Below are 24,961 nucleotides of genomic sequence, written 5' to 3'. Positions count from 1 at the left end.
GAAGCGCTTTGAGAAACCCTCGGGTTTGAAAAGGGCTATATAAAAACTGGTTATTATTATTATTATTTTGTGGAAAATGATTGAGGATTGAGGAATGTAAACCCAATAACAAATGCTTATCATGGGGTCAGGCATACCAATTTTATTCAAGACCAAACATTTGGGTGTGGAGTGACCATAGAGTGGAGGATCGTGGAGGATTGTGGGCCAAAGAAGAGATTGCTTATCACTGGGACAGGCATACAAATCTCGTCAACGTTTGTACTGGGTGACTATAGGGTGGAGGATGGTGGAAGATTGAGGACTGTCTGCCCAAATAACAATTGCTTCTCACTAGAACTGGTGTCGATTTCACAAGGAGCCGAGCTTGATCCTAACTGCAAATCAATCGTAGTTGCTTAGTAAAGTGTGACACAAATCACTATGGTAATACTGACAATTTGTCTTACGATGGATTTGATTGCCTTGTGAAATCGACCCAAGGCATACAAATCTTATCAAAGTTCACATAAATTGGCAGGTTACAAAGCAAGATTATTCCTTGCCAAGAGATATTTTGCGCTTACAGCTTTAGAAAGTTTGGCCCTTATTGAGATCTGAGAATGAGATAAATTTCCGTAAGCAGGAGATAAACAATGTAGTCTGCTGCCCCCTAGTGTTGCCTCTTGTGCGTACTTACATCTAGCTTGGGAAGTAACGACCCGATTGACTCAAAGAGTGGAAGCAGAACAAACCGAATGAAACCGGTTTGTGATGAGGGCTTGGTCACCTTCTCTCTGTCCATGAATGGGGCCACTGGTAACCCTTCAAGCTTCTCTACATCACTCTGTAACAAAAAAAATCAAGGATACCATCACAAATCAAGTTTCCTGGTTGGTTAACTTACCTTTGGAAGAAAACAGTTGTCTAACATTCTTTAAAGGCACTGGACACTATTGATAATTACTGGCATAAAATCCTACTTGGTATCGAGCAACGGAGAGCTGACGATAGTATAGAACATCGTGAGAAACAGCTCCTTCTGAAGTAACGTAGGTTTTGAGAAAGAGGTCATTCCTTACTCAAATATTAAAAGGCTTCAGTTGAGTCTAACATTTTCACAGGTTTGTTATTTTATGCATACGTTTGGATACGCCAAGTGAGAAAAATATGGTCTTTGACAGACACCAAAGTTGTCCAGTGTCTTTAACTAGAAAAGACTGCTCTATTACTCTTACCAAAATGGCTGCCTGGCTTACCAAAATGGCTGCCTAGCTTACCAAAATGGCTGCCTAGCTTACCAAAATGGCTGCCTAGCTTACCAAAATGGCTGCCTAGCTTACCAAAATGGCTGCCTGGCTTACCAAAATGGCTGCCTAGCTTACCAAAATGGCTGCCTAGCTTACCTGGTTGAAGAATTCCGTGAGTAAACAATCAATCCAAGGGTCGGACACGTCCATCGGTCGGGCCTCATTGGAGATATCTGCTACCTTGATACAAATCTGCATCAGCTACAACAAACAAACAAAAACACACTATAATTTTATAGTAAACAACGTGAGATTTAAACTGCTACTTGAGCGAAAAAGAAAAATGTACTTACACAATGTTTTTCATGTACCGGGGGACTTTTTTGGATGCTTGGTGGCAGCAGATGTTCCAGGTAAATCCATTGTTCTCGGTAATGTGTTTATGCGCAGGATTACGCAAACAATACAAATTTACCTGGTAAGTCTGCTGCCACCTAGAGTCCAAAGTCTTCCATTGTAATTTTGATATTTTTACATAATCTGAATTTTTTGTAATTATTTATCAAAACATTGTGCCCATCAAACCGCGAGGTTATGACCAAACAAACTACACCTCTGCCGTTGCAGGTATGCATCCAAATTGCAAAACTTTGACATCATTTGTCAAGGCTGTTTTCTCATGCCGTAAACCTAAACTTTCACATGTGAACTTTTTTGTACATGTATCTCTCTTTATGATTTTAAATCTAGTTCAGAATTACTTTGAGACAAAAAACAATAAATGACCTCAGTTAAGCGCTTTAACTTAAGGGTTAATCTTGGGACTTAGGAAGAGTTAAGTTCCGTATCCATAGACGTTAGGACGAATGGAACGCAACTTGGGATAGGATTAATCCTAGCGTTTTGTGAAATCGGCAGCGGGTCCTTCCCAAGTGGTACCCAAATAAACAAAACACGCTGTCATAGTTACCAGGCTGATGTGGTCCTTATTGGAATAATCAAACTCTGGAACCACTGATTTGAACTTGTTGAGGATCTCGCTGTGTTTGGCCATGTCGGTGGCTAGTATACATCTTATCATTCCCTCTCGGACCTTCTTGAATCTTTCGTGACCGATGTTCTTGAAGATGTTACAGTGTGGCTGCAAGAGGAAGGAACAAACAATCAAGAATAATGTAAAGTATTGTCCATGGGCAGAGCGCACCAGATTTAGGTGTGTGTTTGAATCCCACTCTTGGTGCCTATGGAAGTGTCGTGGCCGAGCGGTTAAGAGCACCGAATTCAAACTCTGGTGTTTCTGATCAGCAGAGTGTGGGTTCGAATCCCCAGCCGTGACACTGTGTCCTTGAGCAAGACACTTAACCATTGCGTCGTCCTTCGGATGGGACGTAAAGCCGTTGGTCCCATGTGTTGTGAAATGCATGTAAAAGAACCCAGTGCACTTTTCGAAAAGAGAAGGGGTTCGCCCCGGTGTTCCTGGTTGTGGCTGGTTAATGCGCCGTAGCACCTTGTAAACCCTTATAAGGTGCTAAATAATTGGGTCTCAGAATTCATCACTGCAATAACCTATCTTTCTGAAAGTTTGTATATACTCAGCGCCTTGAGTACCTTGTTTGGTAGATACGTGCGCTATATAAGACTTCGATATTATTATTATTATTATTATTATTATTATGGCCTCTAAGTGACTAATAACCATAGTTGCTTCTCTTCCCCCAGGTGTATGAAAGGGGATAAACCAAGGCTGAGGTGTTGCCGGGTTACGAAGAATGTGGGTTTAAATCACACTCTAGGTGCTTAAAGCCTCTGAGATGACTCTTGACCATAATTGCTTCTCTTCCAACAGGTGTATAAATGTGCACCAACCAAGTCCGAGGAATGACAGACAAATAAAACAGATTTAAATTACTGTGGCTGAGTTGACATATTAGTACAAATCCCCTTCATAATGCTGAAGGCCTCTGCGGTAAGTCTTAAACCATAATTGCTTCTCTTCCCATAGGTGTATAAATGGGCTAGGTAAAGCCTTTCCACTGGGAGTCAAGAGGTACAGTATATGGGGGATTGTTTTTTCTGATGACAAAGAAAATCGAAAACCAACAGTTACAATCTGTCTACTTAACCTAATCATAAGATTTTATAAAAGCTTTTGGTACATCTGGGTTTGGGGAGGGGTGAGAACAGATCGAGTCAACTTAGAGTATGTCTCACCTTTTCCAGAATCTGGAATGCCACAGAACAATGATGATTCTCAAGAGGTGAGATGTCGTTATACCTGAGTGCTAGCTCCGTTCTTGCATTTACCTGTGAAATTAAAAAGTAGAAGAATACCAATATTTTTAGACATTCGCTCAGGAAGTTGAAGAGTATCACAAAGTCTGCTTAATCCACAGTGCCATTCCATTTTGAGAAATAAATTACTACTTTTTGGAGAAACTGCAGGATGGTATAAAGCACACCACAGATACAGTTATTGTACAATGCGCTATATAATTATACTTACTTGGTAAGCATTATTGTAGCCAGGATGGTCGAGGTCGTGACAGATTGCCGACGTGATCATGATCAACACCTCGATGTCACCCATTAGGGAGCAAAGGTCAGCTAACCAGGTCATGCCATACATCTGCAAAAAGGTCAAAGGTCATATCTGGTAAGTAGTTGCGTTAAAACATAAAATCTCTCTTTGAGAACTGTTGGGATAAGGGCTCGATTTAATAAAGCCTGTGAGAACAAAAACTTGCTAAGCACAGAAAGGTATTACTTAACAGAAACAGGTTACCAGCTAAACTTACATTAGGTTTACATTGTGGTGATTGGTGCCCCACTCAAATATTACTTAACAAAGAAGTTTTTGTTAAACAGTATTTATTGCTTGACAGCTTTATTAAATTTGGCCATGGACTAAACTTTTTGATCAGTATGCTCTGATCGTCTTCAGGATAATGCTGGACTCTGTTGCTGTAGACCGTCTCAAAAAGTCTTACAGCCAACGTTACAGGAACCTATTAGAAGAGGGGTGTCCCCCACCTCCGAAATCACACAGTCTTGCCAGATGCACCTCAAGGCCTAGTCCTGGTGCAAGACGTTTGTGGGCTATAGTCAGTTGAGTGTACACGGGCGGTCAATGCGGGCGCTGTTGGTGAGTTGGCGGCCCTGTGCGTGAAAGGAAAACAAGAAACTTCCTGCACCAAGACTACTCCAGGCCTCGAAATAACCCACAGTAATTGTCGTTGTGCCCTGTGCTTTTGCCGTGGTGCCCTTTGCAAATTTCCAATTCAAATTAACATTTTCCTCATAGCAGTGCCCTTTGCCAGAGGAAAATTCCTGAGCCCCTTCAAGAACGCAATTCAAGGCCTGCATCTTCTAGTAGCCCATTTTGACCTCCCTCATTGCCAACCGTCCTGCGTCCGAACACTCAAGTGTTTGTTTGTTCCTCTTTCAACGGCTATTTTAACATCTTCCCGCGTGAGTCAACAGCTTCCCCAAACACTGTAAGTTCCACCCCATAACCAGGTCAAGATAGCCACGTCTTAATAGCCGAGGTCCATTTCCTCAGTAAACATGCAAAGATGGGACGGCCCGAAACCTAATCTCGGAGAGCTCTAAACATTGTGATATTCTACACCTCCCAGGAAACAAGTCCAAGCATATAATCAATGCTAAAATGCTTGTCCGCCAAGGGTGCGTCGGCCCGCTCTGTAATTACTTAGCAAAATTGACGGCAAACTTTAAAGGGGAGTGTTTACAGGATCGGAGAGTTTCGGCTTTTGGGAGGACCTGGATCTTAAGCGGAACAAGGGAGAGGGAAATTGGACAGATTTTTAGAAGATTAAATTGTTTCATTACGTAAATGAAATGGTCGGGGGATTGAAATTGGCTTAGTAATATACAGGAAATTGTAAAGGGGTACTCGATCAAAGCCGATAGACAAGAACCTTTTAGAGGTATTGAAGACGCTCTGAAATACACACTAGGTGGTGATGCATTTTGCTTTAGATTTCACACAGCACAGAAGTGAACAGTTTCTTGACGAGGAGAAAAAGCTGTCCTAAGCTTGGATTTACACATTATTACTTTTTTTGTCTAAAATATTCACCAAGCGCCCAAGAACTGTTCAGGAAGTTTTGAGGTAACATTCACAATACACTGATTAAGTGTCTGAAAATATTTTAGAATGTTTGTTTCTTGTTACGACGACACCCCCTCGAACCCTTCTGGAGAAAGCTGGACTCTGATGCTGCCGCAAACCTTACTAGATCGTATTTTCCACCATGCAAAGTCTCAATTCCAAAGTCTCAAAGTAAGAAAAATATTATGCCTGTGTACTTCAGCCTGTCATATTTTTATACGAGTGAAAAACATTCACAGATCTTTGCGGTTTGTCTCTGCAAAAGAGGAGAGATGAGATTCAACGACTATCGAGGTTCAAGTTATTTTTTTTTTTCAGCGGGTGAATGAACTGAATTATACATGCTTCATACATCTCCCTGGGGACATGTTTCTCTGACAATCCTACAAAGTCATATCCACTTGGAGAAGAATTGCAATGTTCAAACGGTACTTTATATTCCATTCTTGAATAACCACTGGAATATTTTACGTTAACTGTCACATTTTCTCGGAATGTGAGGTTGACAGTTAGAAGGAAAATAAGTGAACAGGTTAAGTTTAGGGCGGGGACGTTTAAGCATTTAACGTTTATGACCACCCAACCCATCAAAATGTTGAAATCCATTTACAAATTGCCTTAAAGGTTGAACGAAGCTGACAGTTTATACATATAAAAAATAAAAAGGGGGGGGAGGCAAGGCATCCGGTAGAGGTACATGTAACAGGCGGAAGAAATGGTAGAGGTGGAAGAAGGGGGTAAGGGGGTGGGGGTAGGGTAGGGGGCCGGGTAGGGGGTCAGGGTAGGGGGTCAGGCTAGGGGGGCAGGCTAGAAGTAGGGCGAGGTTGAAGCAAGAGGTATTGTGGTTTAAAGCCATTGGAACCTTTCGGTTCAGAAAAAAAAAAAAAAAGTTCACAGATTTAGAAATAACTTACAGGGTTTACAGAAGGCAAGGGTGAAAGACTTCTCTTGAAATATTATTCCATGAAATGCTTTACTTTTTGAGAAAACAGCAAAACAATATAAATTCTCGTTAACGAGAATTACGGATTTATTTTAAACACATGTCATGACACGGCGAAACGCGCGGAAACAAGGGTGGGTTTTTCCGTTGTTTTCTCCCGACTCCGATGACCGATTGAGCCTAAATTTTCACAGGTTTGTTATTTGATATAGAAGTTGTGGTACACAAAGTGTGGGCCTTGGACAACACTGTTTACCGAAAGGGTCCAATGGCTTTAAAGAAGGTGTAATCGTCAAAGACCAGTGTTCTCACTTGGTGTATCTCAACATATGCATAAAATAACAAACCTGTGAAAATTTCAGCTCAATTGATCATCAGTTGGGAGGAAATGATGAAAGAAAAAACACCCTTGTTGGACGAATTGGTGTGCTCCAGATAGGAATAAAAGACTTCTAGCTAGAAGTCTTTTACTATTTTGGTAGGAAATTACCTCTATTTCAAAATCTATGCAACTTCAGAGGGAGCTGTTTCTCACAATGTTTTATACTATCAACAGCTCTCCAATGCTCGTTACCAAGTCAGTTTTAAAGTTAATATTTGTTTTGAGTAATAACCAAACGTGTACCTTCCCTTTAAAGCGCTTTGAGCGTCACTGAGTGTACCATATACATTTATAAGAAGCCACTATAGATACTTATTGTCACCTTACTTCCTGCGTCATTCGACACTTGCCGGTACGTGCGGTGAACTTTTACAAGTACTAAGATTGTAACACAATAAGATACATACAGTAACAAAAGATGAAATTCAGTGTCATCGTATTTTGTGGCCATTGAGTAGAAAAGTTTATTCATCAGACATATTGAACATCTGCTATTTGAACATATCAAAATATGATACAAACATCTGACACATGAGAGTGCATGATCACATAGTATAATCGAGACAGTCTGCTACGGGTCGAAACATCAGGCCTTTTACAATTTTTTTGCATAGGTCCTTTTGGTTGGTAAGCAGTTTGCAGCTAATTTAACAGCTAATTCTATTTTCTCAAAATTTAATACAAGCGTTTAAGCTCCACCCCAGCGTATATCGATCAATCACAATGCAACGAAGGTCCGACAAATAAAGTCTGACATATGCTTATGCGCGTATGCTTGGCGCGTATGCTTGGCGCGCACGGCAGAATTGTGCAGAAAGGCATTGGAGAGGCTCACGTGTTCTTGCTCACACATGCGTCGTAGGCGGATCGGTCTCTTGACCATGAGGTGACAGGGTTCTTTCTCAGGAGTTTTTAGAACTGTGGGGCATTCTGGACCTGAATTTTGGGATGTTTGGCTGGAGCACGCTGAATTGAAACAAGGTATTTGAAATGTTTTCCATTTGCTGTTTACTTTGGTTTTTAAAAAGCCCTACTTTGCAATCTTGAGCATTCTTTATGGTTTTCTTTTGATGTTTTTGTGAAACTATATATTTGTTTTGTTTCTATATATTTTTATTGATTGTGCACGTCGGCTGAAACTTGCGCGTATCGGCACCTTATTCACGGGTATCAACCCGATATGCCAGCTTGTGCATCTGGGTTAAAATCTGGGCGATTTCATTCCCACTCATGAAATGGAAAACCAATTTTTCTTGCATCTTCAGTGATCATTTAACTTCTTTAATATTCTGTGGATATTGCATAAACGAAATGCACTTCATATTTGTCTTATATAATTCACACTTAAAAATAATCAAGTTTGTTCATTTAACTTCTATAAAAATAATAATTTTCATATTTATATTTTCATTCATTGTAATGATCGATTAAAAAAAAATGCCCGTTAAATTAATGCAACAGTGTTTTCCCAAGATCATTATTACAAGAAACTCTGTAAAAAAATATATATAAATCATCGTCCGTATCAAGACGGAGCAGACGATTGAAGGATAAACGAGGATCGTAGAAAAACAGGACACCCAATCCCCCTAGAAATGAGGTCACTCACACTGCTCGTCAATTATTCCCAGACCTCGTCGATGACAACGGACAAGACGAGAGGAGGAGAAGAAGAAGAAGAAGAAGAAAAACTATCTAGATTGATACTCCATGAGAAGGATCAGTGGCTCGCTCCATCTCTAAAGTTCACCCTCGGTCCAAGCTGCGATGCGGAGGGTAAAACTAGACAAGAAAAATATTTTGACAAAACGTTGAATTGTCCGATCGAGTTTCTTCCCTTCACAGTGTGTGTTTTGTTTTTCTTGATAAAATGCTGAAGATTAGCGCACGTGCTGCAACCTAAGGACTAGGGCTTTCGTGTCGGACGAAGGAACAACAACAAAAATGAGTAGCTCGAGTTGCACTGTATAAAAATATTTAGCGATTGTCCGAGAAGATGATACTTGAGATGGAAATATTCATCTAACTGTCGACATCTCGGATGGACATTCTGCGAACAACTGGAATTACATCTAATAAATCTCTCAATTAATGTTCTATTACAATAACATTTATGCTTTGAAACCTCTTGATTCAACACTAAAATGTGCTTAGATATTCGCTACTATTTCCACCATCAGGTTTAAAGACACTGGACACTATTGGTAATTGTCAAAGACTAGTCTTCTCACTTGGTGTATCTCAACATATGCATAAAATAACAAACCTGTGAAAATTTGAGCTCAATCGGTCGTCGAAGATAATAATGAAAGAAAAAACACCCTTGTCACACGAGGTTGTGTGCTTTCTGATGCTTGATTTCGAAACCTCAAATTCTAAGCTTGAGGTCTCGAAATTAAATTCGTGGAAAATTACCTCTTTCTTGAAAACTATGTCACTTTAGAGGGAGCCGTTTCTCACAATGGTTTATACTATCAACCTCTCCCTATTACTCGTAATCAAGAAATGTTTTATGACAATAATTATTTTGAGTAATTACCAATAGTGTCCACTGCCTTTAAGTTTGCGGAGACACCATTCTACAAAATTTATTTTAGGAACCAGAGGTTTAAAGGCAGGGTATAGGCCTTAACTGTTGGTATTGTCAAAGACTAGTATCCTTAATTGGTGTATGCAAACTAATGCTTAATTACAAACCTGTGAACATTTTGGATCAACTGGTCATCGAAAAAACACCCTTGTTCCATGGAATTTTGTGCTTCAGATGCCTGAGAAAGGTTCCATGCCTGAGGCCTTTCTTAAATTCAATTTTTGGGTGAACATTACCTCTTTCTCTAAACTAAATTACTTTAAAGGGAGTCAATTCTAACAATGTTTTATACTATCAATTCAACAGCTCTGCAGTGCTTCTTACCACTTAAGTTTGTATGGTCATAAACTTGTGGAGTAATTACAAAAAGTATACCCTGCCTTTAATAAAAACGAAATAACAGATTTTACATTGACAGAGTATCAAAAGGAATTTCTTTAAAAACAGCAACATCTACTTCATCTCTGTAAATTACTCTCAGTAAAATCTGAGCGGCACTTATATATTAGAAAACGTCACCCAAAGGACTTGTGGTGCGCCAAATAATTATTAGCATAAAACCTTTCTTGGTGACGAGTAATGGGGAGAGGTTGATGGTATAAAACATTGTGAGAAACGGCTCCCTCTGAAGTGCCATAGTTTTTGAGAAACAAATTATTTTCCACGAATTTGATTTCGAGACCTCAAATTTAGAACTTGAGGTCTCGAAATCAACCATCTAAACGCACACAACTTCGTGTGACAAGGGTGTTTTCTTCTTTCATTATTATCTCGCAACTTTTATGACTGATTGAGCTCAAATTTTCACGAGTAAGTTATTTTATGCATACTGTTGAGATACATCAACTGTGAAGGCTAGTCTTTGACAATTACCAATAGTGTCCACTGCCTTTAACTTATTTTCTCGTCATACAAAGAAGTGAAGAGGTGTTGATGCATTACTCCACACCGAACATGACTACATGTATAACAGACAAGACCCAGGTTTCTTCTTCTGGCGACGTACTGTGCGCGTTTTGTCCACAAGCAAACATTTGCGCCTTACGGGTACAAACCATTCGGCCAAATAAAAATTAAATCATGTTTAGCGTACTGCCTTTTTGTAAACAAAAAAGGAAAGAGGAGAGCCTTCTGTTTTTCTTCATTGGCCGCTTGACATTGGCTTTATTTATAAAAAATAAAAAAATAAAAAAAATTAAAAAAAGCTAAATCTTCTGAGAACGTTTAAATGTATCCTTTTTTTTTAATGAAAAAGATGGGGAGTTTTTTACAAGAAAAAAAAATAAGAAAAAGGGCAGACTCTAAAAAGGAAGCGGGCTTGGCTAAACCTGTTTTGTCTTTTTTTGGCCTTATATTGAAATCTTTACGTGACTGCTTGAAAACACTTCAAACTGGTGACAACAAAAATGCAGAATTATACATCGGACGAGCCACCCTGCACTTTTGAGTATAAAAGTTTAATGGATGTACAAACTATTGTAAGTCGTCCAGCTGGCTTTCAGTTTAAGCAGGGAACTGTTGCCATGGAAACGGTGAAGCATGCCCTACAGGTGACCTGCGCTCGATCCCGTCTTCCGATGCGTTCCGGCACATTGGAAAAAAATGATGAAGGAAATGTGAGATAAGATGGAAGAACTGACAACGACCGACCGACGGAAGTCAAAGAAATTAGGTGGGTGGAATGAACTGATTGATAGAAAAAGATACAATTTCCCAAACCCAGAAACTATGGGGTTTTCTAATACTGCACAACTATATCTGCAAGGATATTAAATGTACAAAACAAGTTTCTTGGATTTCACTAAATATCACTCAATATGATCCTCTGATCAGAAAGGATCAGCGAAGACTGATTTCCTTGAATTTGGAAACCTAAATGATCTCTCGACAGTACTCTAAGACTGCGTATGTCAAGTTTTGAAAGACACAACATTTAAAAGTAAGCTACAAAAACTATCATGTTTTGCTTTATTAAAAAAAAACTGTCATCATTTTGAGAGAGATGATGAAAAAAGTAAAGGAGGTCAGAAAAAAACTTTAGCTTTACCTCCTATTACCTTTAAAATGAATCTCAGATGTGATCTGGTGAAATCTGAACCATGTCAAGCTTCACGAATTTGTTTGACCTGATTTACACTCTACTTGACTAGATTTAGACATGTACATGTGTAGTGCATGTAAATAGGTCAGATTGGGTAATGAACCATTAACTGACCTTGACAGACAAGCCTGACTAGTGTGAACTGGGCTAAGCCAGTTTAAACTGGTTTAGGGAGATGATGTAAACATGTTATTAGGCAAGACTGGATATGAACACCTTAATGTCCAGGACAGGCAGGTCTACTGGTACAAACTGGTCTGAACCAGTTTCTACCATCGGAGACAGATGAGGTGTAAATAGGTCTAACAAGATGATGGAATTAAGCTAGTTTGCTGACATGGAAAGCTATGCAAGGCTGGTCCAACGAGTTTCTATTGTTCTAGTGATGGTTGAGAACATGTCAATAGGTAATGATGGAATGTTTGCTGTCACAAAGAATGGAAAGCTAAAACAGGTGGATCTACCTCGTACCAACTGGTTTAAACCAGTTTGTACTGGTAACTAGGGATGGATGAAAACATGTAGAAGATCTACCTTGTACCAACTGGTCTAATAACCGGTCTCTAATGGTCTAGGGATGAATGAGAACATCTAACTAGGTAATAATGGAATGTTTGCTGTCATGGAAAGCTTTAGACAGACGGGTCTACCAGTACCCACTGGTCTAAACCAGTTTATACTGGTTTAGGGACAAATAACAATGTGTAAGTAGGTCAACAGAATAATGGAATGCTTGCTGTCATGAAAAGCTTAGACAAGCAGTTCTACCTTGTACCAACTGGTCTAAACCGGTTTCTACTGGTCTAGTGATGGATGAGAACACGAACGTGAACAAACACAAGTCTTACCGAAGCTTCCGATTTGAATTATTGAAAGCAACTTCCACCATGATGGTCAGAAATGACAAGACTCTATCAAATGTTTGCTTTATACCTCAGGGCTAGTTTAAATCATTCTAAATATTACATCATGTATGCCTTTGCAATAACAAATATTGAAAGCACTTGTGCACCAGGCGGGCTCTGCGAAAGACATCTGTTCTAAATGCCTCAGGTTGTAGGTTCACTTCTTCTCACTGGAAGAGACTATGGATTTGTTTCTTAGTTCAGAAGGAAGCACTAAAGGTATGAAGCGTTTTGGAATTATTTACTGCTAAACTCAGTCGGAAAAACAAACTGTTTTTAGAATAATTGTTCAGCACTAGTAGTGTCTTGTAAGAAAACGTGTAATGTCATGTATTTTTGCGCTCTAAATCAGTATTCTTGAAATTTTGGGTTGACCAAAGGAAGAATTCACTTCAGCGGGACTTTAACCTGCAACCTTCGGATCAAAAAGTATTTGGTTTGTTGCTTATATCTGATGAAAATTACTGCATTTTTTGTTGACCAGGCAGTTTGAAAAAAGTTGCATTGTCGAAGAGAAGGGGGTTTTCCGGCTCACAGTCATAACCTCTCGATCCTCCATCTTCCAAGCTTTAAGGTATCCTTAGATTTTATTTATAAAGCAATAAACAAATACTAGTCCTACTTCAGGAGGAGGGGAGGGATGCAGGTGTCTTAAAAAGTAACAGTAATCTTCTCAAAAACTTTCGAAATTCTTGAAAGATCCATAATTTAAGACACTTCTGCAGGAGAACAAAGAAGGAAACCGACAGATTCCACTGGCAATGAAGATTTTTGAACGAATCAATCGTAATTTTTACGACATGGGTGACTTCATTCCAGCTCCGCATCGTTTGAAAAATGAATAATTCATAAATGGACTAATAGGTGTACACTTGGAATCCATTGTCGCGTGACACGGCTGAGCAACGCATCTACTAGGGCTTTGAAGGACACAAAGAGTGATTTTTCACCGCGGCTTCGTTTGAAATTGAGTCACAAATGGTAACCCATTACCTCATTGTTTGACGACATGCAATTCCCTGGAAATTTCATTACAAAACGCTTTAAGTTGAGAGCATCTCATTTGTCAGTCGACAAATGTAGCCATGAATAAAAATGCATTGTTCATGTAGTTTTGAAACTTAATTCACACAAATGTGCTGCCAAAAATAGCTTGATAGCAAATTGACAGCTTGGCGATGAATTTGTGATGCTGTCAGAATAAGGGAGGATGTGGAAGGGTATGTCTTCAAGAGGGTAATTAAAGACACTGGACATCTTTGGTAATTGTCCAAATCCAGTCTTCTCACTTGGTGTATCTCAACATATGCGCAAAATAACAAACCTGTGAAAATTTAAACTCAATTGGTCATCGAGATAATTATGGAAGAAAAAAACACACCCTTGCAGATGCTCTCAAAATCAATTCAAATATTTTACTGAGAAATTACTTTGTTCTCAAAAACTTCAATACTTCAGAGAAAGTCGTTTCTCACAGTGTTTTATACTATCAACAGCTCTCCATTGCTTGTTACCAAGTCAGTTTTGATGCTAACAATTGTTTGGAGTAATTACCAATAGTGTCCAGTGCCTTAAAACCAATAATCATTTCTTAAAAGAAATCTTGAGGATTTAACATCCAAACATTACAAGAAACAGGTAGACTAAGGTCTGTGAGAGTATTATCTTACCATTTGTGAGACGCAAAAGCAGTGTTTGAAATTGTGGAATGGTACGTGGTTATAGTGCCTGAAGACCTCAAAAAGGAAGTTCTGAAGTATTGGCATCTGTAGAGGAAAAAAAAAAAAAAAAAAATGAATACAGGAAAAAGAAACAATTGTACAATTAGTAGTGTACATTTTTATAATGAGCCAAAAAATAACGCTCAAAGTTAAATACACTCCAACTGAGATAAAGTGCAGCACACTTCACTTTAAAAAAAATACCACAGAAAGATGTTATTTCCCCAAAACTATCTCTTCATCACTAAAACTAACGAACACAATTTAACTTCTTCCGAATGCGAGAAACATCCCGAGAAGAACCTCTCCCCCAACCAAATTATATTAAAAGTCTGATACAAATCTTCAAAACCATAGGCGGAATTCTCTCCCCGCTCTTTTTGTTTTTCTTACAAACTCGACCCAGTGAAAATCAGGTCACACCGCCCCTAATCGGCTAATTAGTATGCCTTGGTATGGTCCGAGATATACCTAGGGGTCTTTTAGATACTTCAAGTCATGAATCTGAGTAGCAAATCATCACACTAACCACACTCTATTTTTGTATAATAGCCCGGGGCTTTGACTTCCGTTCATGAACTGATCAGCGTGCCGTGTTCTCAAGACCGCTGTAAAATTCCTCCAAACCAACAACATGCGACATGTTTTGTATAGGACTTTTAGCCTTTGAGAAAGACTCTGCTAGGGTCGAAACATCAGGGTCCACTGAGCAAGGTTGCATTGCTAAAGAGGGGGTGTGGTCATGATCACGCCTCTGCCTCTATATGCAATCATCAGCATTCTACTCTTGAAGACACTGGACACTATTGGTAATTGTCAAAGACCAGTCTTCTCACTCGGTGTATCTCAACAATGCATAAAATAACAAACCTGTGAAAATTTGAGCTCAATCGGTCATCGAAGTGGCGCTATATAAATGCCCTATATGTATTATGTATGTATGTATGAGATAATAATGAAAGAAAAAACACCTTTGTCACACAAAGTTGTGTGCTTTCAGATGCTTGATTTCGAGACCTCAAAATCTAATTCTAAGGTCTTGAAATAAAATTCTTGGAAAATTACTTTTTTCTCGAAAACTACGTTACTTCAGAGGGAGCCGTTTTTCACGATGTTTTAGGTTTTATGCTAATAAATATTTTGAGTAATTACCAATGGTGTCCACTGCCTTTAAAGGCAGTGGACACTATTGGTAATTACTCAAAATAATTATTGTCATAAAACCTTACTTGGTAACGAGTAATGGGGAGAGGTTGATAGTATAAAACATTGTGAGAAACGGCTCCCTCTGAAGTGACGTAGTTTTGGAGAAAGAAGTAATTTTCCCCAAATTTGATTTCGAGACCTTAAGTTTAGAACTTGAGGTCTCGAAATCAAGCATCTGAAAGCACACAACTTCGTGTGACAAGGGTGTTTTTTTCTTTCATAGTTATCTCGCAACTCCGACAACCGATCGAGCTCAAATTTGTTATTTTATATTATATTTCAGGTTTGTTATTTTATGCATACATGTATGTTGAGATACCCCAAGTGCGAAGACTGGTCTTTGACAATTACCAATAGTGTACACTGTCTTTAAGGCCTGGCAAGCTCTGAATTCATGAATTCTCTTCAAGTTATCCACAAACTCACCTCAATATTATATTTGGTAGTGAAGTCGAGGTCTATGTACATTTGTTGCATTAGCAGCATCATCTCTGCATCCTCCCATTGCCAATTGTCAAATACTGGTGTCCTTAGGTATTCCCTGACGTCATCTGTTAACTGTACATGCCTGTAGGTCAAAGGTCAGAAATCAAAAGTTAAAGGTCAAGATTTCATGTTCCTCCCATTGCCAATTACTGGTTTCCTTAGTTATTCCCTGACATCATCTGTTAACTGTACATGCCTGTAGGTCAAAGGTCAGAAATCAAAGGTTAAAGGTCAAGATTTCATGTTCCTCCCATTGCCAATTGTCAAATACTGGTTTCCTTAGGTATTCCCAGACGTCATCTGTTAACTGTACATGCCTGTAGGTCAAAGGTCAGAAATCAAAAGTTAAAGGTCAAGATTTCATGTTCCAATGAGATGTTCTAAACCAGTCGACAGAGATGATTAATTCAACCAATCAAAGGATACCTCAAGGAGATGAGATAATTTAAGGAACGAATTAAATGTGACCAGTGACCAGGGGTATGTTGGAAGCGCTTTCAGACGCCCTTCGGGTGTGTAAAGCGCGATATAAAAAGCAATTATTATCATTATTATTAAATTGGGTATGCATGATGGATTGTCTTTTGTAGGACTATTCAAGATAATAAATGCTACAAATGTTGTTCTTTTTTCAAAATTCATTATTCATTTTAAAATGTGCTTTCATGATAAAACATCCAAGTGGATCTTTGTCATGGGATTGGATGATAAAAGTACGAGAATAAATAAACTGAACAATATTGTATTCTGCCGTCTGCTAAGTGACTAAGAGAGCCTTTAGCACTGCTTGCATGCATATTACATGGTTTGGTCTAGCGTGAAATATTCAACAAAGAATTCCACCATGAATAGTACAAAAATGCACGGTTTGATAAATGAATGCCGCTTGACCTACAATCCTTCGATCAAATTACAAGACTCTACTCTGGTGATATTTATTGTTCACTTGACACACTTCGTAACCAACGTGTGGAAACATTTCATTACATTCCATGATCAGAATCGAGAGAAAACAGGTTTTGTGCACTTTTATATTGGGCTTTATTTTGATTGCGGGCAATCATTATAAGCAGCAGTGATTTTCATTGACTTTAACGCCACAATATTTTCTTGACTTGCCAGGGTTTCAGACTTTGAAAGATTGATTGGATACGATTTTCAAAGTGAGACGTCAGATTGAAAATTTTATGTTTTATTGAAATTTTAATTTTTATAAATTTTGGTTAACGATCCTGCATTTTTTCTTTTTATTAATATCAAAACAGATGATATCTGCCAGGAACACTTAAAATTATGGGTTGGAACACATCATGTTCCAACTTCAGGAACACCAGGAATTCCAGGAACACCTCAGATGAAACTGGAACATATTTTGACATTATGTTCAGGATGTGTTCCTGCTCGACAACCACAAAAACAAAATATTACAAATGTAAAGCGGTAGCCTTGCAATGAATTGGATCTACATGGAAAAAAGAACGGGGGAAAAAAAAGGAAACACAATGAAGAAAGAACAAAAAAAAGGCTGTGATTTTTTTCTTTTCTTGTAAAGAGTGGGAACGTTTCCCCAGAAAGGGCACTTCCATTAGGAAACGAAAATTGCCTATGGTGTTAGCTTCGCTGGGTTTCAAGGTAAATACCAGGGGTAGTGAAGGCAATTATCCCTCACGCCTCAGTCATGAACGGCACAAATCTACAAGTCCACCATCCTACAAGACCTTTTGACGTCAATAACAAGGTGATCGAGATTTTGTCTCGACATCGACAAAAAAAGGGCAGATGATGAGGGTACCAATGGGAGACTTTCTGGTACGATAGAGGGCAGCAGACTTACCGGGTAAATCCATTGTTCTCAGAATTATGCGCATGTTCAGAACTACGTAAACAATGGAAATTTACCCGGTATGTCTGCTGCCACCTAGCGTTGGAAAGTCTCCTATTCGCTGCCGTTGCAGTTTTAGCAGGCTTGGAGATTGACTAAACTACTCCTGGGGCTGAAACAGGGTTACTCCCTTCACAGTCCATACAGATGTAGACTTGTGTATCAACCATTAGAAGCCTAGCTGGTAGAGCAGAAAGCACTACCTCCCAAGCTTTTACACTAAGCAGATTTGTGTCCTGATGCTAAGCAGCAATCCGCATGGATTCTTACTTTATTTTGTTGAACTTCTCTAGGACTCTTCTTTGTTCCTCCTCTGATTTCCTGAGTCTCCTCCGGAAGAAGGGAAGTCTGCTCTGTGATTCGGCGACCACTTCTTTGAAGAGACCGAGCCAGCTCAGATGTTCTACGCTCTAAGAAAAATATAAATAAAAAAAATAAAATAAAAATATAAAAAAATAATAATAATAATAATAATAAATTATCATATACGCCCAAAATAAGAAACGCCGTGGGTCTTCAAAAAGCTCTATACGACGAAACGCGTGTGTATAAAGATGTACGTATATTCACGGTTTTGGTCACGCATCACTGAACGCCAAGGCAAGTTTATGACTTTTATTACTCACAGTGCATCCAGCGTGTGCGCGACTAACGCCCAACACAGAACGGATCAACCACAGGACGAATTGTAATATCCCATATATTATTTGGATATTTTGGAGTTACACTTCGAGCAAGGCATGCCGGGAAAAAATGGCGCCCGAGATCGATCACCCTTTGGAACGAAGTTGGGACAGGGTATACTCACTTCCAGTTTCTCTTTAAAGTGCTCAACTTTGTGTTTCAGCTCGTAGACGACACCCGGTGTTTCGCCGCTATCGACGATGATTTTCTTTTCTAAAACCTCTAACCTGTAGCCAAGAAATAAAGGAAAGAGAAAATAATTATTTGGCAAGAATCGGCCGAGTCCTTGAATGATGCCAAGAAATGCTGGATGAGGAATCAAGAAATAAAATATTGTTTCTTGTGGCAGGCTTTCAGTATTGAAACTTTTTTTTTTTTCAGAGATTGTTCAGCGATTGAGATGATGGAATAAGAATTAACAGCCATGCTCTTGAAAATTCTTGTTTCTTGTGCTGCTGTACTCAATCTTTTAGACTGAAGACTTTCTCTCTGAAGACGGATAGACTGTTTTGTAAGGCGTTGTGGTTAAAACAGATTTATAGCATCTTGTTAAAGCACAAAAATTTGCTAAGCATGAAACTTCTTCCTCGATAACAACAAGATTACCAGCCAAATTTCCATTTGTTGCATAGTGCTTGTAACTAATATTCAGCTTTTGTTTGCTTATCCTGAAAATCATATGGAAATTTGGTTGGTAAACCTGCTTTTATCAAGGAAGACATTTCATGCTAATTATTACCCCTGGTCACTGGGCCTTAAATCGTTCCTTAAACCATCTCAGCTCCCTGGGGAGTATACAGCCTGTGCGACAATATGCGCTACATGGCTAAACCAATCACAAGAACCATCTCTGCCCTCACAGGTACCCATTTACCCCTGGGTGGAGAGAAGCAATTATAGTTAAGTGTCTTGCTCAGGGACACAAGTGTCACGACCTGGATTCGAACCCACACTCTGCTGAACAGAAGCATCAGAGCTTGAGTTCGGTGCTCTTATCCACTCGGCCACGACACCCCACATTTTATGGAGTCAAAAATGGCTTAAGACACAACTGCAGGAGAACAAAGAGAGATAAGCAACAGATTCCACTGGCAATGAAGACTCTTGAACGAATCCATCGTAATATGTACTGTGTCCCTTTATGAAGTTTTAGGGGGAGGGGGGTGTATCTCCGTACGAGGGGAAAATAGTGTTTGAACATTTTGAGGAGGGTTAACGTTCTGCCTCATATTGGGCATGGTATGCTCCATAAGCCTTTTTGAGGTATGGCACACCCCCTTGCACGCGTGTCACACGCGGCGATTGATGCCACGCTCACCATGTCGGTGGACAATAGGTTTATGTGTACAATGTAAACGCTGCGTTGCCTAAAATGCACACTTCACTGAATAACACACGTTCTATTTCTATTTTTTTTATTTTTTTTTTTATTTTTTTTTTTTTCCCCTTGTCTTTTTATCATTTATTCTGTTTATAATTTAATGTAGGCTTTTGCTTTTAAAATTTATTTTAAATATATTTTCACAGTCGTTCATGGTGGTCTGTTTTTGTTCCCTATTTTATTTTACTTAATCTTCAATGTATGCTTTAATTTTCTTTCCTAAGATGATTCTATTTTAATTGTTAACTTTGTATTGTGTTATCAGATTGTTTTTATATAGGCTATATGAATATTTCTTATTGTTTTTTTTTTGTATCCTTTCCTGTAATTGGCGGCTCATCCGCTGTTGGTTTGGTCAATAAATATATATAATATATAAATATATGGTCAATACACACAAATTTACCCAAACCTTATAGTGCTGTAGCATTGTGTCCGCCATATCTCAAAAAGGCTTATTTAAATTCTTCTGAATTTTCTTTTCAATTGCAATTTCAACTTCAACATTTATGCTCCCAAACAAATCTTATGCCATCCCTTTAACTCCATTTCCTCCCGACACCCTTTTTTAATATCTGCCTCCGAAAAATATGGTCCCTGCAGGATTAAAAATATTGCGTCCTTTGTCTGCCGACATCACCCAAGACAAGACACCACATCCTGGGGGGAATCGGAAACACTTCTAAACATCCCCCCAAAAGCAGGTCCGTTAATGGATGGGAAAGGAGTCAGACCAATAGGGGAAGAACATTTAAAGGAACATTACAAACTTTGTAAGAATTGACTTGAATAATAGTATACAAAAAAATAAATAAAAAAAAATCGTAAAAGATCACAGATTTATATAAAATGTACGTGGCCTAAAGGCCCGATTCCACTGCAGCGATAACGATAACGATAACGACGCCAAGAGAACGCATTCCATTGGTTGAATGAGCGGGTGCGTATTCTGCGTGGAGCAATTCAACCAATGCGTCGTGATCGTTATCGCTGCAGTGGGACCGGGCCTTAATGATGGTGATAGTAGAAAACAGGCCTGATACTCCAGGGAAGTAATTCAGGCGATTGCCTTGGTGCCCTTGACATTCCACACTAGAAGTTTTCAATTTCCTCCTAGGGTGCCCTTGCCCTTTCAAAACGTAGCAGACAGGCCTGAGAAAACAGCCCTTGAAATTTTTCCATCTGATATGTCATATTTGGTGAGAAACAATTAAAACCAGTTTCCCGTTTGGAGTTTATTGCTCATTGAGTGTTTTTTTTTTTTTTTTTTTTTTTTTTTTTTTTTTTTTTTTCTTTTCGATATCATGCGAAACGTGTAATCGTTTTTTCCCCACTATTTTCTCGTGACCCAGACGGCCGATCGATCTCAAACTTCTACAGGTTTGTCAGTCTATGTATATAGTGGATCACATAAAATGCTTACACTGCCAGCAACTGTTTTGTTATCAAAAACCAATTCCTTTAAGAAGAAGGAGCTGCATTCTCGTAAGAAGGCACGAGGGGGCGATACGACAAATCCAACGATGTAGAACAACTTTAATTAAATTGTCTTGGAATTGAAACAAGGATGTTAATTTGATTGTCTGGGGGAGGGTTTTATTTGTTTCTTTGATTAGTGAGATTAATTTTTTTTTTTTAAAGGATACATCTGGGGAGGAAGGGGGTTAATGTGGAAAGTTGGGGAAATGGAAAGCGCTGCACCTGCGAGGGGGCTGGGTTTTTTTTGCGTGGGGGGCGTTCATGTTTCAAGTATATCAATTACGCATTTGGGCTGATTGATGATGGACAAATAGTTTCATATAACAGTCGGCAAAACATTTGGAATCAATGCTTTTCCTTTTAAAGGTATGATGAAATTCAAATGATTTTCAGAACAACAAACAGTAAAATGGTCATAACATAAATACGTTGAGTGAGTAGGTTTGCGGTGACACAATGTACAAAATATTTTGAGTATTGGTGGCTCTGAGAATAGCCGGTTTGTTCTTCTTGACGTTGCGATCAGTGTGCTCTGAACGTCTTCTGGAGAATGCCATCTTCTGGTGAATTTGTTTTTATTTAAGAACATATCAATACCTTTTGTAAAGTCCCATTAACTGGTAGAGGAAGTGTCGTGGCCGAGTGGTTAAGAGCACCGAATTCAAACTCTGGTGTTTCTGATCAGCAGAATGTGGGTTCGAATCCCCAGCCGTGACACTTTCGTCCTTAAGCAAGAAAATTAACCATTGCTTCGTCCTTAGGATGGGACGTAGAGCTGTTGGTCCCATGTGTTGTGTAACGCATGTAAAAGAACCCAGTGCACTTATCGAAAAAAACAAGGGGTTCGCCCCAGTGTTCCTGGCTGTGGCTGCTGTATGCGCCGTAGCACCATGTGAACCTTTAAAAGGTGCTAAAATCGTTGGGTCTCAGAATTCATCACTGCAATAACCTATCTTTCTGAAAGTTTGTATATACTCAGCGCCTTGAGTACCATGTTTGGTAGATGCGATATATAAGACTTCAATATTAGTATTATTATTATATCATTGACTCATAAATGACTTAATAATAAATGATATTTAATTTTGTTGAAACTTTCACAGGTTTGTTATTTCATGTATATACATGTATGTTGGGTCACTCAAAGTGCAGTTACAATTTGATATTTGTCATTGTTGACTGCTTGCTTTGATTACAATGTAAAGTAAAGCTATTTTGTTCCCTGAAATTCATCATCTGCATTAACTCCGCTTTTCTTTTCGCATGTTTTACAAAATCTGAATGAAAAACCCCTTTGAGGTTCAGATGAAGATCAATACTTAAAAAGGGAAAGGTCGCTTTTAATCAAATTTGCTTCATTTTTCTCCTCTTATCATCTCTGGGATTAAACGATTCTGGGAAGAGTAGACTTGAAGAATCCAGGCGGAGGACAAAATGGTCGTGGGTGGTTAATATTAAAATTGAATCATCTGTACTTAGAGTAAATCTGATGGAAAAAAAAAGATTTCCTTCAAGAATTTTCTTCTGGGCCGCTTCAGGTATTAGGGAGGCTCTATCCTAAATATTGGATGATTAAATAAAGATGATGATATTCTTGTTTAAAGGCAGTGGACACTATTGATAATTACTCGAAATAATTATTAGCATAAAACCTTTCTTGATACGAGTAATGGGGAGCTGTTGATTGTATAAAACGCTGTAAGAAACGGCTCCCTCTGAATAAAGGTAGTTTTTGAGCTAGAAGTAATTTTCCACGAATTTGATTTCGAGCCCTCAGATTTAGAACTTGGGGGTCTCGAAATCGAGCATCTGAAAGCACAACTTCGTTTGACAAGGGTGTTTTTTCTTTCATTATTATCTTGCAACTTCGATGACCGATTGAGCTCCAATTTCCACAGGTGTGTTATTTTATGCATATGTTGAGATACACCAAGTGAGAAGACTGGTCTTTGACAATTAGCAAAGGTGTCCAATGTCTTTAAGGAAGAAATATTCTTATTATGATTAACATTTTTTTATAATTTTTTTCGATCTCAGATACCAAGGGACCCTCAAAAGTGCTTGTACTCTTACCCCTTAGGCCCTGACGATATGTTGGAAGATAAGAAGATGAAGAAAGTGTTCAGTTTAAGATGTGGGAGGAAAACCCCAACTTGGGAAAACCCACACAATCAGGTAGTGAATAAAAACATGCAAAGTTCCATCGAGTTTTCTGCTCGTCTGCTCCACAAGGACAACTTCTGGAAAGATTTTCGAACCGCCTTCGGCATTTTTCACACAACAAACAAAATCTGTTGGACGAAAGTCCGTCTGCCCTTTTCCCACGACAAAACTTCATTCCGACGCTGACCTGCGTAGAACGTTCGATCCGTGTCACAACCAACCTTTATTGGATTGGGTGTTTTTATCCCGTGTAGAGAATTTCCAAGTGTTGCAAAAGAAGCTGATTTGGCGTCAGGTAGTGTGAAAGAAGAGCGGATTTTAACCGTTGAAATGTTATGGAATCAACACGGGTTGGAACTGTGTGACTTTCAACACGGATCAGAGCAAGCTAGTGTGAAAAACAGGTAACAAAGTGGTAAACTTGTACAGTAGGCTTAGGTGTGGCTTGGATGTACACAAACAACCATTGGAAATAACTAAACATCTTAGACACCTGTCAAAATATATTAGCATAAAAACTTACTTGCTAGCAAACAACAGAGAGGTGTTGATAAAGCATTGGGAGAAATGCCTCCTGTTGAAGAAACATTTTTTTTTTAATAAAGAGGTAAGTTCCCACTAAAAACTTTGAATCTTAGAAAGATATCAGGCCTGAAACCTTTCTCATGCATATGAAAGGTATTTTATCTTGCAATGGAACTTCAATGACCAATTGAGCCAAAATTTTTACAATTTTTTTTATTTTAAATGCATTTGTGGTTAGAATACTGGTCTATGACAATTACTAAACGTATCCAGTGCCTTAAATAACCCACTGAGCACCGAAAAAGAAAACTGCTATCAGGTTTAAATATGGAGCACAAACATCATGTCAACAGTTTGGTTCATAAATAAAATAAAATCTGTTGCATGTTTTGCTAAGTAGAAACTCAATTGAAACTCAATACTACACCAAATAGAATCATTATAATTTCATTAGATCAGTTACACTATTTGCGGTTTACGCAAACACCGACGTGCATGATGTGTGTAAAGCACTATACACTCAGTACTCTCCCGAGTCCTGTGAAAAAAATCCACATGCGTATTAATCGATTGGGATTCAAACACACGTAGTCGCCGTTCTAGGGCAGATGTCTTTGCTACCACCGTAGCCAATGATATTGCCCGCTAGCTATAGAGGTAGTTTGCACTCTGTATTTTGGCAGCCGGTACGTAACGATTTTTAATAGATGTTAAAATTACATCAGTGGAAGACCGGGCGTGTAGTGCTGAGCACACATCGGTGTATGCGTAAAGCAATAATATTCTTCAAAACCCTCACACGCACAGATACTTGTCATTCGATTGGTGGAACCACGTCACATGTCATCCTTTAATTTGATACATATACTGCTGAGACAATCCACAATTTAATATACTTGGCGTATATGAATAATGATAGAACACAGGCTTCAACAAATTTGCGGTGGCATTTTGAAAATAATTGTGCCGACCCATTCGTCCCGACGATTTTTAAATTGTAAGACAGATCTTGTTGTATTAAAACTCAGATGTTGAAATGATGGTCGCGTGGCCATCGCTTCAAAATGATACCAAATTGTTCTTACTGGATACCTGGGAGGAATGTATTTTCCTCAGTTATTTTGTATCTTGGAAACATTTTTTTTATTTCTG

The 24,961-nt window shown here is 38.8% G+C and overlaps 1 protein-coding gene across 1 annotated transcript in view; it reads right to left on the bottom strand.

Annotated features, from left to right (window-relative positions):
• The window catches only part of LOC117302667 (high affinity cGMP-specific 3',5'-cyclic phosphodiesterase 9A-like), a 78,281-nt gene that overhangs the window by 3,261 nt on the left and 50,059 nt on the right, over window positions 1-24,961 (bottom strand). The window contains exons 4-12 of the mRNA XM_033786649.1: window positions 18,386-18,488; window positions 17,848-17,987; window positions 15,636-15,777; window positions 13,953-14,048; window positions 3,733-3,855; window positions 3,441-3,533; window positions 2,200-2,370; window positions 1,386-1,490; window positions 680-826 (exon numbers count right to left, since the gene is read on the bottom strand). Of these exons, the coding sequence (XP_033642540.1) occupies window positions 680-826; window positions 1,386-1,490; window positions 2,200-2,370; window positions 3,441-3,533; window positions 3,733-3,855; window positions 13,953-14,048; window positions 15,636-15,777; window positions 17,848-17,987; window positions 18,386-18,488 (1,120 nt within the window). The remainder of the gene's footprint in view (window positions 1-679; window positions 827-1,385; window positions 1,491-2,199; window positions 2,371-3,440; window positions 3,534-3,732; window positions 3,856-13,952; window positions 14,049-15,635; window positions 15,778-17,847; window positions 17,988-18,385; window positions 18,489-24,961) is intronic.

The sequence above is a fragment of the Asterias rubens genome, chromosome 18, assembly GCF_902459465.1.
Source record: "Asterias rubens chromosome 18, eAstRub1.3, whole genome shotgun sequence".
Lineage (NCBI taxonomy): Eukaryota > Metazoa > Echinodermata > Asteroidea > Forcipulatida > Asteriidae > Asterias > Asterias rubens.
The sequence above is the reverse complement of the archived record's forward strand: the minus strand, read 5'-3'. Positions and strand labels throughout refer to the sequence as shown.